This window comes from Pteronotus mesoamericanus, unplaced genomic scaffold, assembly GCF_021234165.1.
Source record: "Pteronotus mesoamericanus isolate MK-2021 breed Mesoamerican mustached bat unplaced genomic scaffold, CSHL_Meso_final contig_24, whole genome shotgun sequence".
Lineage (NCBI taxonomy): Eukaryota > Metazoa > Chordata > Mammalia > Chiroptera > Mormoopidae > Pteronotus > Pteronotus mesoamericanus.
The window spans coordinates 28,714,201-28,728,358 of record NW_026555100.1 but is presented as its reverse complement, the minus strand read 5'-3'; the positions used below and the strand labels follow the sequence as shown (position 1 = coordinate 28,728,358).

General features: G+C 34.5%; 1 protein-coding gene across 4 annotated transcripts in view; it reads right to left on the bottom strand.

Annotated features, from left to right (window-relative positions):
* Positions 1-14,158, bottom strand: part of EXOC6 (exocyst complex component 6) — a 169,725-nt gene that overhangs the window by 53,228 nt on the left and 102,339 nt on the right. For all 4 annotated transcript variants that reach the window (XM_054572861.1, XM_054572863.1, XM_054572864.1 and 1 more), the window contains exon 18: positions 7,766-7,945. In XM_054572861.1, the coding sequence (XP_054428836.1) occupies positions 7,766-7,945 (180 nt within the window). The remainder of the gene's footprint in view (positions 1-7,765; positions 7,946-14,158) is intronic.

The window sequence follows — 14,158 nt, the reverse complement described above, 5'->3', positions numbered from 1 at the left end:
CTGATTTCCATAAGAGGTAGAAAAAACATGATAGATTTCCTAAAATACCTAATGTCTCCTGAATGAAAAAAAAGAAAGTGATTAAAATGTTGTTGCCCATCTTCTGAATTCCTCCCATACATGTAATATTCATCTGAACCACTCAGTTCCTTTGGTGAGACTTTACAAAGTCCAATCTCTTTACTTTTTGTATTATAGTACCTTATGTAAGTTTTCTTTTTATAGGTATATACCAGCATCTTGGCCTGTTACATTTTGTTATCTCCACCTGACCTGCAAACAACCTGTAAATATGATTTCGCCAAGGCTTTTCCACCTCTCCCATCAGCTCTTTCCTTACCTTTTTCCATTCCTGTTTGCTCTATACAAAGGAAGAAAAAGAAAAATAGAGATTCTTGGGCATCACCAGATTGTGGATTGCACAGGAAACATCTGACACCAACATCCTTTCCTGCCTTCTCCTTTCTTTCTCCCCAGGGGATCTGACCTCCTTTTTGCTGTTTTTATCTGCTCACAATAAAACAGAATCCCAATTCAGCCATGGCTGGTGTGGCTCAGTGGATTGAGCACCAGCCTGCAAACCGAAAGGTCGCAGGTTCCATTTCCAGTCGGGACACATGCGTGGGCTGCGGGTCAGGTCCCCAGTTGGGGGTGTGCGAGAGGCAACCAGTGGATATTTCTCTGGCACATGGATGTTTCTCTCCCTTCTCCTTCTCCCTTCCCTTCTCTCTAAAATACATAAAGTCTTTAAAAAAGAATCCCAAAACAATCTCTTATCCACATATCTTAGCCCCTTTACTTCTTCCTATTTCAACTTTTGCCCATATAACTTGGGAAGAAATAAGTTTCTTCAATTTCTTTCTTTCTATTGTGGAACACAGGTTAAAGGGAAGATTCCATTTGCATTGCTAGAACTTTACCATTCTTATCTGCAAAAACACAACTTTCTTAATGTGAATTCTCTGTCACCATCTGGCAGTACTTCCAGATGGTGCATTTTCGTTTGTTTTTAGTACTGAATCTTCCTGTGCAAGATGGTACTTTGCTCATGAAGCCTGCGCCAATTCTCTTATTTATTTCATGTATAGCTGTTAAAAAGTAAACTTATAGGATATTTGTTAAGTGTGCATATATGTACACAATTACTATACATATACATATATTTAGTCTATAGGCTCAGAAGAGTCCATTTTAATTATTTCCATTTTTATCTCCCTGATCTGTTACTTGCAGGTCAGGTTTCCTAATTCTCTCCTAATCCACTGGCTTCCTACTGAAACGCTCATGCTGTTTCCTTCTAAAAGCCATCTATTATTACTTCTTCCAAATATGCCCTGATTAAGAGCAATTCAAAATGCTGTTTTCTACAACCTTTGACAGCAGGGAAATATTTTAAGTATGCTTTGCTATATACACACACAGAAGTTTTACAACTTAAGAAATTAAATTTCGCACCAAAATTTGTCATAGCATTTAGCTAATAGAGACATCAACTTCAAAAATATCTAAAAGGATTAAAGTTGTAAGATTCAAGTATATTCATTTTCAACTAAAAAGCAAGATTTTTTGCAATTAGCTTCTAGCAGTGAAAATCATTTAGCTGTTTTAGTACATTAAAAAAAGTTTAAGCAAAAAAAAAAAATATGAATCCTATTTCTAATAATGGGCTTTGACTGTTCATTTTTTCTTAGCCTGTGGAATTTTTACTTAATTCAGTAGATAAGCCAGATACCCTGAAGTTTTTGAATAGGGAAATAAGATTAGGGTGTGACTTAGAAAGAGTAATCTATCACTGGTATGTAGGATGGACTGCACTAAGAAGAGCCTAGTAGAAGAAACTACGTAGAAGACAATTAAAATCATCAAAATTGGAACTTCAATAATAGAAATAAAAACAGAAAGGAGAAGAGATAGGCAGCGTGCATTTAAATTTCAAATGCTAGGTGAGATTTTTTTTTAGGATAAGAAGAATTTTCAATTATCTATACATTCAGAAAATATTTATGAGTTCTTACTCTGGCATTCAAGAGCTCGTAATTGGAAGTAGAAAGGAAGGATAACCATGTTTCAAAGCAAAATACAATGAAGACACATAAAAAGGTAAAACCTAAGGCAATTCAGAAGGGCCAAACCGGGCCAGGGGTAAAAAAAAAAACCTAACATGTACCCTGGTTTATGAGTCACATTGGGTTATGGAGTGGGATAGATATCTACAGGTTGGGTTTGGGATAAGAAAACGCACTCAGGTGGAACTTTCCAGGATGCCCTGTGAGAGGCAGAGGGCAGCGGCTAGTACCTTTATCTTAAATAGAAGAGAATTAGGACACTGACAAAAGTAAAAGGAACAAAGAATAGGAATATAACTATTTTATAATACCCAAAAAAGCAATAAAGAGAAGAAATAAAGCATAATGGTACTAATAGGAGAAAAAAGGGGAAGGAGAAAAAAGGGGAAGGAGAAAAAAGGGAAAGGAGAGATTCCTACATGTGGCTTATCTTTCATAGCATGGAATCACTAGATATTCTCTATTTTTTAAGTTAGATAACCACTAGAAGAAATAAAAAAAAAATAAGAGTAAAAAATGGTAGTCCGAGAGAGTGGAATTAGGGGTGAGGAAAAGGCAAGGAGAGTGGCTATTTTCCAGCCCCAACTCTTCTGGACAACTGGAGAACTTGACTTATTATTATGTACATGTATTACGTACATGGAAATAAAAAATGCAAATACCATTGCATTTCATTACATTGAAATTCCAAAAGTACCAGACACATTCAGTAGGGAAAGAGACTATGGTCCAAAGCATAAAGACTTTACAAAGCATACTAAACTAGCTCATCAAATAAAACACTACTAGCCAAAGCAAACCATTAAGCCCAGGAAAAATACCCTAAAAGGAAACACCTAAAAAGGGAAATTACTTAAAAGGGAAATAAATCAATGGGGAAGAAGATAGAGTTTTAAGGTCAAATAATATTTAGGGCATATTTTCCTGTCTTGAAAGTAGTTTCTTCTATAATATTTTAACTTTATTATTAAGTATATACTGATTTACTTCTTGATTTAATAAAAAGTAAATTTTTCTTTAAGAATAGGATTTTAAAAACTATGCTATGTTTAAAATTGTGTAGTAAATGTTTAACAACAACTGGGAAAAAAGCCTTGATTTCTAAGATCTGCCCATTTCCATGGTCTAACTAACTACTCCTGCTATGGCCACAAATGTGATGCCACTGAATGCGCAGCTGGGAAGAGATGTGCGCTACAGGCTTTCACAATGTATATTTCCCAACCTGATTTTGAAGCCATTTTCTCTAGCCAGAAGGCATCTCTAATTCTATAGTAAAAGATATTGGGAGGAGTGATCCTATTAATATATGTTCTTTCTATTAGGAGCTGTTCAGGAATTTATTCTGGAAAGTGAGATATACTTTCAACCAAAAAATGATCTTGAAAAATACCCAATCGTATTAACATGTACTTACAGCTACATGCTAAAGATAACCTCATTTATTCCTAAAATCTTTTGTTCATCACCACTTCTATTAATGCAAAAAGTCAAAAGTTAAGCATATCTGAAAACAAAAGGAAAACACTTTTCTGGGGGAAAAACAGTTTTGATACTTAAAATTCAAACAGAGAGCAGATTAGTTTAATACATCTAGAGTTGCAGCAAACATAAGCACAGAAAATTATTTTATGGCTAAAGATAAAACAATGGAGAATTTCTAGAAAGGAAGAAAAATGAACACACTAATCATTAAAGATCTTCTATTTATTCCTACTATAAAAGATGACTATTTGTTATATAAACACTTGGATAAAATGGGTCCCTTTAGCAAATTAATAATATGTGAAGAAATTAAAAGTTTGTTACCATTTACATATACCCCTTAGTGGTTATAAATCAACAAATTATCTTTATTGAACGAAACATATGATTAGCATTTATGAAGGAATGAAATGTTAATTGTTCTTTCCAGAAGCAAACCAGTGCTAGGTCTTTAGGCAGTACATTCACAGTAAAATGTTACTGAGTTCCATTTGGCAGTCATAAAGAATAATTAGATATGTTTGAGCTGCTCAACAATTTCATCTATTTATATACATGTAAGTGGTGAATGAATGTTTAAATTCTTCTAATTTTAAATTGTTTAGCTAATATAAAATCTTATTTTTAAAAAACCCTAAAGCTTGCTTAATAAATTAGGCTTAAAATAAGTGTCATAAATGCATAAAAAGATGACTTGTAGAATACATGCCAAAATGTTAGCAGTAGTTATCCTTTGATAAGATAATACTTTTTATTTTCTGCTATACCTAGCTGCATTTTCTAACTGTCAGGGAAAAAATTATTAGAAACAAAAAGGGTCATTTACATATTTGAAGTAGTAAAAACTGCTGATTCCAAGAGTACTAATATAAGGGTAAAATAATATTTATTTGATATGCAAATCAGACTTCAATGACATTAGCTATAATAGCATTTGACTTTAGCCCCTGTAAGCACTGTACTCAAACTATAATAATTTTAAATAAATATGCTTTATAGTGATATCTCTCACCATAATTTTTTAAATGGCTAATGCAAAAGTACAGAATCCACAGCTAAATAAAGAGCTAAAATATATGCATAAATACCAGATAAAATTAAAATACATTAAAATGAAACTAATACCATAAAGGACCTTAAACAACAATAGAGAAAGGAGGGAGAAGACAAAACATTTGTTAACAGTATCTACTTTATCCCAAGCACCCTGCCAAGCAACTTTTTTTACACATTATTTTAATTCATCCTCTAGGAAAAATGGATTATGCCCCTTTTGCAGAAGGTAAGAGGCTGAGAGGTTAAGCAACTTGCCAGGATCACAGTCGGTAAATTGCAAATCTACGGTTTAAACGTTAAGTCTCTAACTCTAGGGCCCTTTCTATGTTCTCACTTTGTAACACCCTGGCCCCCAAGAACAATAAAAGATAAATGTGTTTAGCTCTAATTGAGTCATGAAAAAACAAGTTCCTTGAAGCAGAAAATATATTTAGCAAGGCAGCTTAATATTTTGGATAATGGAGAAATACCTGTGATTATTTTAAATACTGCCTATTCAGTTTGCTGCTAATTCCTATAGCCAGTAGAGAGCCTGCTTCTCTGCTAGAGCATGGGGAAGTACAGATGAATAGGTAAGTTAAAATGGAAGCGAGGAAGCTCTTCATTTTTCCACCCCCTACATAGGTTTGTACTGGCTGACTCTTATAGAAACAGTGAGGGAAATAAATAATATACCAATTTCCTCACTCATCAACAGAGGTATTTAAGGTGACAATAGCAGTAATTCTCCAAATCCTACAGATTCCTACTGCTACCACAGTATAGTAGAAAAGTGAAAACGATCAAGTTCTTTCCCTGGGCTCTGTCAAAACTATTATTACCCACTAACTTCTACCGTTCTCATAGCCTGTAACAGAGAACAAAATTCTTTTGGGTGGACTATAACTTTCTTGGAACTAATGAAACTTTTACTGGACAGACACATCATGACCATCTCTGACTGAGAAAACATGCTTTGCAACAATAATAGGGACTAACAAAAAACTAAATATGCAGTAAAGCTGAAAGTGGAGATTTTAAACTACAAGTGTTCTGTGTCAAGTACTTTTTAGGGTGGGGACGGTGAGAGAAACACCTTTACCACACAGTTTAAGTATTAGCCAATACTTAAACTATTTGAAAAAGTGGCTCTTGGCTTCACACCTCCCACTGACTAACTCAGGGCATTGTCCCTGACCACCACCAAACCAAGGACAGTGCACAGGGCTAAAACGAGCCCCAATATTTAACTCCTCATGTCTATAAGTGGGACAGCTTGTTCTGCTTAAGCTGCAAAACTTGGGACTGAATGCAATAAATAATTATCTTCTGAAGCTCCTTTGAGGGTTGGGGGAGTCCAGAACTGGCCCCTCTCTCTCTATTTGTCAAAGGGTAACCTTAAATGAATGAATCATTTTTAGCTTAAAACATTTAAATAAAAATAGTAGGTTATATAATACCATAGGTTGCTTAGAAAAATTATATATTTAATAATATCATCTCTGTTCTTTGCTTGAAAGGAAACAATCTAATGGGATGTCTTATATAACTTCAGGGTTTCAGAGAATTAATACACTAAGCCTTAATATAATTATCAACTTTTGCTAAAGTTTACTGTAGTCAATAATTTAATATTTTTGCTTGAGAATTATGATTACAGTTAAACCATTTTCTCTTTTCTTAACTGTGAACTATAATTTTTTATTTGGTGATGCCCTGTATTTATTGAATTTGATTACATTGTATAAAAATTTATTTCCTTTTTAGAAAAACCCCTGTTAGGTGCCATAAAAATTCAAAATGATATATGAAGATCCATCTAAAACTGTACAAAATATCAGTGTGTCTCTCTCAACATCACCAGAGCATGTCCTATGAGAAAATAGGATTTCCCTCCAGATGTCAGCCTCTTGAGGTGAGGCATTTACCCCAAACATTTCTAATATATAGCCTCTCCTAGTCCTACCACAGTCGTGTACAAACTTCCTACCCATCACCTCATGCCAGCCTATGAACCAGATATTACAACATGATGTGTGTATATTTGTGTACCTGTGCATACAGAAGCATGTGTTTATTCCTGAGGATTGCTTTTGAATAGAAGCATATAGAATTATACTGACAACAATTCAAATTAATTCATCAATTATTTAATGCCTATTATATGAGGAGCACTTTTCAGAAATTAGTTGATATAAAAATTAAATATATTTAAAGGTTCCCCATTTTAACTCAAGGAGAGCAGTTAGGAATAACATCCTAATAACATCCCTGGATAAGCTTCTCAAAGTTCGTTGGCACAGATCCACCATTATAAACTCTTTTAAGATATTCTTCTTTTTATTTCTTTAGTAACACCTTCCTTACACTATTGGCCCCTGGAGCAACTCCTGATAGGGAAAGAATGTAAGATAAGGAGAATAACTTTTATTTCTTCATTTTAGAAAAAGGAGGTGGTTAGAAGCAGTTAGGTAGGCTTCAAATTAAATACTTCTTTTTTGTGTTCAGATATATCTTATCATGAGATAAATAGGTCAATAAATATTTTTTCTATTTTACTTGTACAAAAACTACTCCATTCACATTTTAACAACAGTTCTATTCTTTCTGAATATACCTAAAGAGCTCATGTTCATTCCACCACAATCTCTTCGATCTTTGCATTCCTTATCTGAAGAAGTGAATGTTTCAGCTTATTCACAAGCAAATGTCTCTCTATACATTTTCTGGGGGTAATGTTTCATCAATACATTGTCCAAGATATAGATATACTATGGCTATATATCAAGATAGGACAATACTCCTGTTTTATTTTAATCTCTGACCTAAAAATATCCAATAATTTCATGGTCTTTTCTAACCAGGAAAACCCAAACTGACTTTTATAAAAAATAGTCCTAGTACAGTTTATTTCTATTTAAGTCCACACTGTCAATCTCACAGTTTTACTTTTGTTTTTATGGGAAGAGAATTGTAAGTATTTCTGTTAAAATGTAAAAAAAAAACCCAAAAAAACCATTGGGTACTACAGGATTCTTCACAAATCAATTTATAATAATGAAAGAGGGAATATACTCAAGCTAGGAAGTTGGTTTAAACAAGTAAACATCAAACTAAAATTGAATTATAAAATACATTTTAGTTAGAAAAATAATTTTTGAAAAAAATTTTATACTTACAGGCAAATGAGTAAACACTTGAAAGATGCTTCTCAAAAAATTAATAAGATCCATTAAATAACCACTAGCTCTTCCATCTGGCTCAGACATTGTCCAGTCATAGTCAGCAAGCTGAACAAATTCATCAATTTTTTGATTAAGTTTGGTATATATTTCTCCTTCTGCTGCATGTCGGGCATCCTAAAAGAAGGCAAAATAACAATAAGGAACAGTTACAGAAGCAGATAATAAAACAAGATTTCTTAAAATTCTAAATTTTGTTTTATTTTTTCCTTTGGTCTAATATTTTAATCATTTATTCAAAGTCCAATAAAACTGCTTTTTGGCTGGCAGTACTCTATGTTTTTTTGCCAACCTCACTATCACCTTTTTTTGTCTTTATGTTGTAAGATATTTGTCACTTAATACTTCTGAATTGTTCTCACAGCTCTAAGAAGAATTTTAAGAGAAAAAGAAGCAGAAAAACAGAAGTTGTTAAGAAGGCAGAAGACTACCCTAATCCACTGAGAGAAGTTAAGTTGGACTATCACAGAAGAAATAAAATAATTATTGGTGTTTTGAGTTGAAGAGGTGCCAAAAAACAAAAAAGGTTAATTTCTCTGAGGATGAAAAAAGAAATAAAGAAAGTGATGCAAAAGTAGCAGAGTAAGTATCTCCAAACACTCTCTCCTCCATAAAAGCAACAAGAAAAACTGGCAAAAATTGTCAAAGTCAACTTTTCCAGAACTCTGGATATTAACTCAAAACTTGTAGCAATCCAGAGAGCATTTATTTTTTTAAAAATAGCTAAATCTTGGTAAGAAAGCAAGCTTTGTGGCATTTTAATATGCCCTATTTCTATTCTCCCTCCCCTGCTCCAGCTCTGCAGTCCCTTGAAAATCAACATCCCACAACTGTGGTGAAAACCAGCAGCCTGTCAGCCATTAAAGAGGGCCAAATGGACTGGACGTCCTTCAAAGCCCTAGAGAATTATCATTATTTGCTGTATCTGGTGGCTCCCTGGAAGACCCTACTTTCAAGGATGCCTTTATATAACCTAAAGTGGGACTTGACCAGTACAAAAAGCCTAGTACCTGGGGACGTTTGTGGACAACAATTAGAAGCAACTGTTTTAACATCGCAAATGCCTTAAGCAGTGGATGACAGGGCACACAACAGGCTAACCAAAAAGCTTAAAAGGAAAATATGAGGAATGAGATGTCAATAGATGGCTTTGAAAAGCTCTGATATATTGCTGGGAATCTAGAAGACTATGTACATGTAGGTTATATAGGGCTGTGTACATGCTCAGGAAAGACATGAGAAGGCTCTAAGCTCTCATCTATGGCTGACCGTGAAGCAATTTACAAGCAGGAAGTGAAGGCTAAAGCAGAGTTGTCAAATGCCTAAATGTTGACATTAAAGCATGCCCCAATACACACAGAGTCCTTCAGCAAAGACTGGGGGACTTATTGGTCCCAGACTTTTAAGGAATTTTAATGATTGTATCCAATCATTAGTTGGCCACTAAGCTAAACAAGCAGAGACATCAGACTTGTATGACACAGACTTTAAATCAGTTACTTAAAATAGGTACAAAGAACTAAAGAAAAACCACATCTAAAGAACTAAAATATAAAAACAATGCCTCACAAAATACATAATATAAATGAAGAGAAAATATGTAAAAATGAAATCCTGCAGTTGAAAAGTACAATAAATAAAATGAAAAAAATCACTACAGGGATTCAAAAACAGATTTGAGCAGGCAAAGATCTGATCAACAATATAAACCAACTAAAGCTAACAGACCTCTACCGAACACCCTCTCAACAACAGGAAACAATGAGTTATTCTTAAGTGAACATGGGACACTACCGACAACAGAGCATATTAGGCCTCAGAACAAGCCTTTAAAAAACTGAAATCATACAATGTATATTCTCCAACCACAATGGGATGAAATTAGAAATTAATAACAGAAAGACACTTGGAAAATTTGCAAATACGTAGAAATTAAACAACAGACTCCAATAAATAACCAATGGGTCAAAGAAGAAATCATGATAGAAATTAGAAAATTTTCTGAGATAAATGAACAAAAACCACATTGTCAAAACTTATAGAATGCAAAGAAAGAAGTGCTTAGAGAGCAATTTATAGCTACACATGCCTGTATTATAAAAGAAGAAAGATCGCAAATCAATAACCTAAACTTACACCTTAAGAAATTAGAAAAAGAAGAAATGATAATTGTGGGTTCTCACTCAGACAGCAGCACTCTGATAGAAAGCCATGAGGTGCTGAGGAAGACTAGGCATTGTGGCCTTTGGAATCTAGGCAAAAGATCCCATGACTATGCTTTTATTTTAAAGGGTCACATAGACTTGGAGAGGAAGCGTTTTCAAACTTAAAGACAGAAGGATCTCTGCCTTTATCTCAGGTTCTTTGGACTACACAAGCTCCTGGAATTCTCTGTACCACCTTAAGGAGGGGAGACACCTTGCCACCCTGGTTGGCAGCACTTGAGAGCTAGATTTAATTTCATGGGAGTTGAGGGGGGAGGTAGCAATGTGATATTTCTGGCAAAACTAATACCTACTTAGATTCTTACCTTGACTAAGAAGAGACCTAAGAATCACTCACCATTATTAGTCACATATTATATTTCAGTAAAGTTTAACCTAACATATAATTTAAATTGTGTCTATGAATAAGAGCACTATGAATAAAGACACTGAGATGAGTAAGACAGCTCCCACTCTCAAGGATCTCACAGTCCAGGGAGAGATACAGTATAATAAAACGTGACTAGTGTTATATTAAATGTGTAACAAAGCATCCTGAGTAAACAAAGGAGGAAATAATTACTATCTATTTGGTAGAAAAACTTTGTGGAAGATATGTCATTTGAGCTGTAACTTTAAAAAGTATCATCAGGAATGCTCATTCAGGTATTTTGGTCTGTGTGCTTAAGAAATTTTCGAAAGAATAGTGTAAGAGAAGGTAAACATGATCAATCAAAACACTATATGCCATTTCCACATTTCAATGCTTTTTTGGGCTCCCTCTCCGATTTTCACAATGTCTAACTACTTACTACTCACTGCCCCAGTGGGTTGAAGAAAACGAACTACTGCTACCACCTTGCCATTTGCATGCCTGCCATCCCAGTAGGGTTGGAACAGGAATTCCAAGGGGGATTTTCCTTCTCTCCCCCCTCCAAGATCTAACACAAATATGACACATAAAATAAAAACTTTCAATAGTGTCTCCTCAACTATGGAAGAGAGTAAACACTGCTTTAGATTAAAAAAAGGAATTTAAGATAAGTTAATATTAACAAATGTAATGAAAGAACAAAAATGGCAGTAGAAATGAGTTCTGACTTAAAATTACTTATAAGCAACTTATTAGTGTTTCTCTACTAAAAGTTCTAATGCAATGCAAACCTCCTCAGAAACAATCTTAAGATTGAGAAGCTTATTAGAGTTTATCAATCACTTCTCTCCTCCAAACTCAGAGTTGAACTATTTGATGAAATTTTAGCTATTTTTAAAAATAACCATTATTTTAAGATCCTAATTTAAATCCAGCTTTAAAATCAATAGTATATTGCTTAATTCTCCTTTTTACTACATAGAATTTTAATTAAAACCCTATGTAGTAAAATTAAAGATGTTATTTCAGATTTTCCTGGATTTTTAAAAGCAATATGGGACAATTAAAACATTAACCAATGGGGAGATGGGGAGAAGGACAAAATATCTTCAAATTTTGAAGTGATGGTAGAAAACAAACACTATTTATCTAAAGGAAGAAAAATTATTGATGATGATGAAATCATGCACATTACAGTCAAGTGAAATCATTATAATTATATGCTTTGTGGATAAAGTGATTCAACAGCCACTAATTTTCTGTAAAGGAACTAAGCAAAAATAAAGGAAAATATAAAAAACCAAAAATACTTTTTGTTATTATCTAGAACTTTGCTGATTAATCTACTTCTTTTCTGAGGTGACAACAGGAGCAGGTTCCACTCCTCCCATAAACTATTCAGGTTAAGATAACTTTTCACAAGTTAAATGAAATGGGGGAGAGGGATACTTTATAGTTTCAAAAGTTTATCCATGTTTCCCATAGCCTATAATAGTAAACAAAAAAACCTAAGTGAGTCCAGAGCAGTTCAGACAGTAGTTCTAGGCAGGAACATGTTTTAAAGTCAGTATTTAAAAGGACTTTGCTGAGGACTAAGGATTTTCCTTATTTTATAATCCTGACAAATACAATCATGAGAAAATATACGTGCATGAACTGCATGAACTGACTTACTACATTCTATTTTTAAAGAAACAGGTGCAATTAAAGACAGACAGAAAAGGTTCTCATTGTAACTTTTCCTATATTCACACATAGGGACACTGAATTATTTGCTAATACATTTCTAAGAAATTACTAATTGTAATTTAGAGACTGTTAAGAAATTAGTTTGGAGTTTCTGAGGAATTCTACTACAGTTGAAACCAAATATTCTCAATCCTTATGACCTCATCAGAAAGTCAGGAATACATCGACTAAGTCCTAAATTAAATTTTAAAGGGTTCAGTTTATAAGCAAAGCAATAAATTCTTCCTTTGCTTGTTTGGAAAAACCCAAAAAACAGTGCCCCCTGGAGGCAGAACTGTATCAGTGGTTCTCAGTCACAGGTGTGCAACAGAACCAACCACCTGAGGGACTTTTAAAAACATACACGTGTACAAACTTCATCTTAGAGTTCCTAAACTATAAGCATGTGTGTTTTTAATAAAAGCTACGTGTAACAGCTAACCATTTTAGTAAATATCGATATTTACTGTCTATGATCCATTCCCCCTCCTTGGAACAGTCACCAAACATTTTGGAAAATTACTCTGCTCCCATTCACATCTCTGTTTGGTCTGGATAGAAGTGAACCTATATTTAGCTCCAAGGACGATACTGATGGATTGAAGTCAATTAGCAATTAGCATTCTCCCACAGGGAGTTCCATAGCAGCTAGTGGAGACACAGACTTTCTCTTCCTTCCAGTGAGAGGGCATGAGGATATACGGTTTGGAACTGTGATGGGGCAGCCACTTTGCTACCTAAGTGAGAGAGCCTACAGCTGCTGGGCCACCATGCAGTCTAAAGATGAGGCCAAGGTTGTGTAAAGCAGAGTTGAAAAATGGAGGGGCTCTGGGGTCATTGATCACATCTTCTGAGCATATGGCTTCAGCCTCACACAAAACCTGCTACATTCTTGGAACTTCCAGTCACACTGGATAATAATTTTTCCTTTATTGTTTAAGACAGTTTGTTTTTCCTGTCAGTTCTTGTCAATTTTCTATTAATAGCTCTAATACCAGTATCTTGTATTAGTTTATTGAGCATTCTAGGAAAAAAAGGCTACATTTAATATTACTCACTTGAAGCAAGGGGAATACCTCTGTGACATTTTTCTGAGCCCTAAAAATCCAACTGGGAGATAAAGTTGGAACTACCAAAACTAAGGTATACTCTCATGCTATTTTCTCCCTGCTCTAATTCAAGAAATGAGGCTCTGATAATCTATGATCTTGATCTAGAAATTTCTAAACAGTGGTAGCACACAGCACTCAATTCATTAGCCAATGTCACTACTGATACTATAAAGAAAGGGTGGGGGGAAGTAGTTAAGACGAAACATCAAAACCTAGTAATTGGTCATAATGGAGAAAGGGGTGTGACAGGAGCAGTTAGAAAGAAATAGACCAAAGATAACTCCAGATTTCCCAGGAAAGGAGGCAAAAAAAAGGGGGGGGGATTACAGTAGTCCCTTGTTATCTGCGTTTCCCTTATTCCAATACCCCCAGGGGATGACTGAAACCAGGTAATACCAAACCCTACATATACAAGGTTTTTCCCCATATATACATAGATACCTTTTCACTTAAAGGGAGAATGTTAAGCCTTCTCTTTGGCAGATCTGAATTGCTAGCATCACTTGTGCTTCGGCGCCATTGTTAAATAAGAGTTACTTGAACATAAGTGCTGTGGTAACCACGAGAGTCAATCTGATAATTGAGTGGGCTACTAAGTGACTAATGGGCAGGTGGTATAGACAGCATGGAGATGCTGAATAAAGGGATGATTCACATCCCAGGCAGGACAGGATGAGATGGCATGAGTTTTTATCACACATTTTAAAATTTAAAAATTGTTTCTTTCTAGAATTTTTCATTTAATAATTTCAGAGTACGGTAACTGAAACCATGGAAGGCAAAACTGAGGATAAAGAGGAACTACTGTACCAACATAAAGAAAAATTAGGTAGAAAAAGGAGCCAATTTAAGACATTATGAGTTTTTATTGAACTATTTTAGACATCAGCGTAACAATCAAGAAAAGTTAATT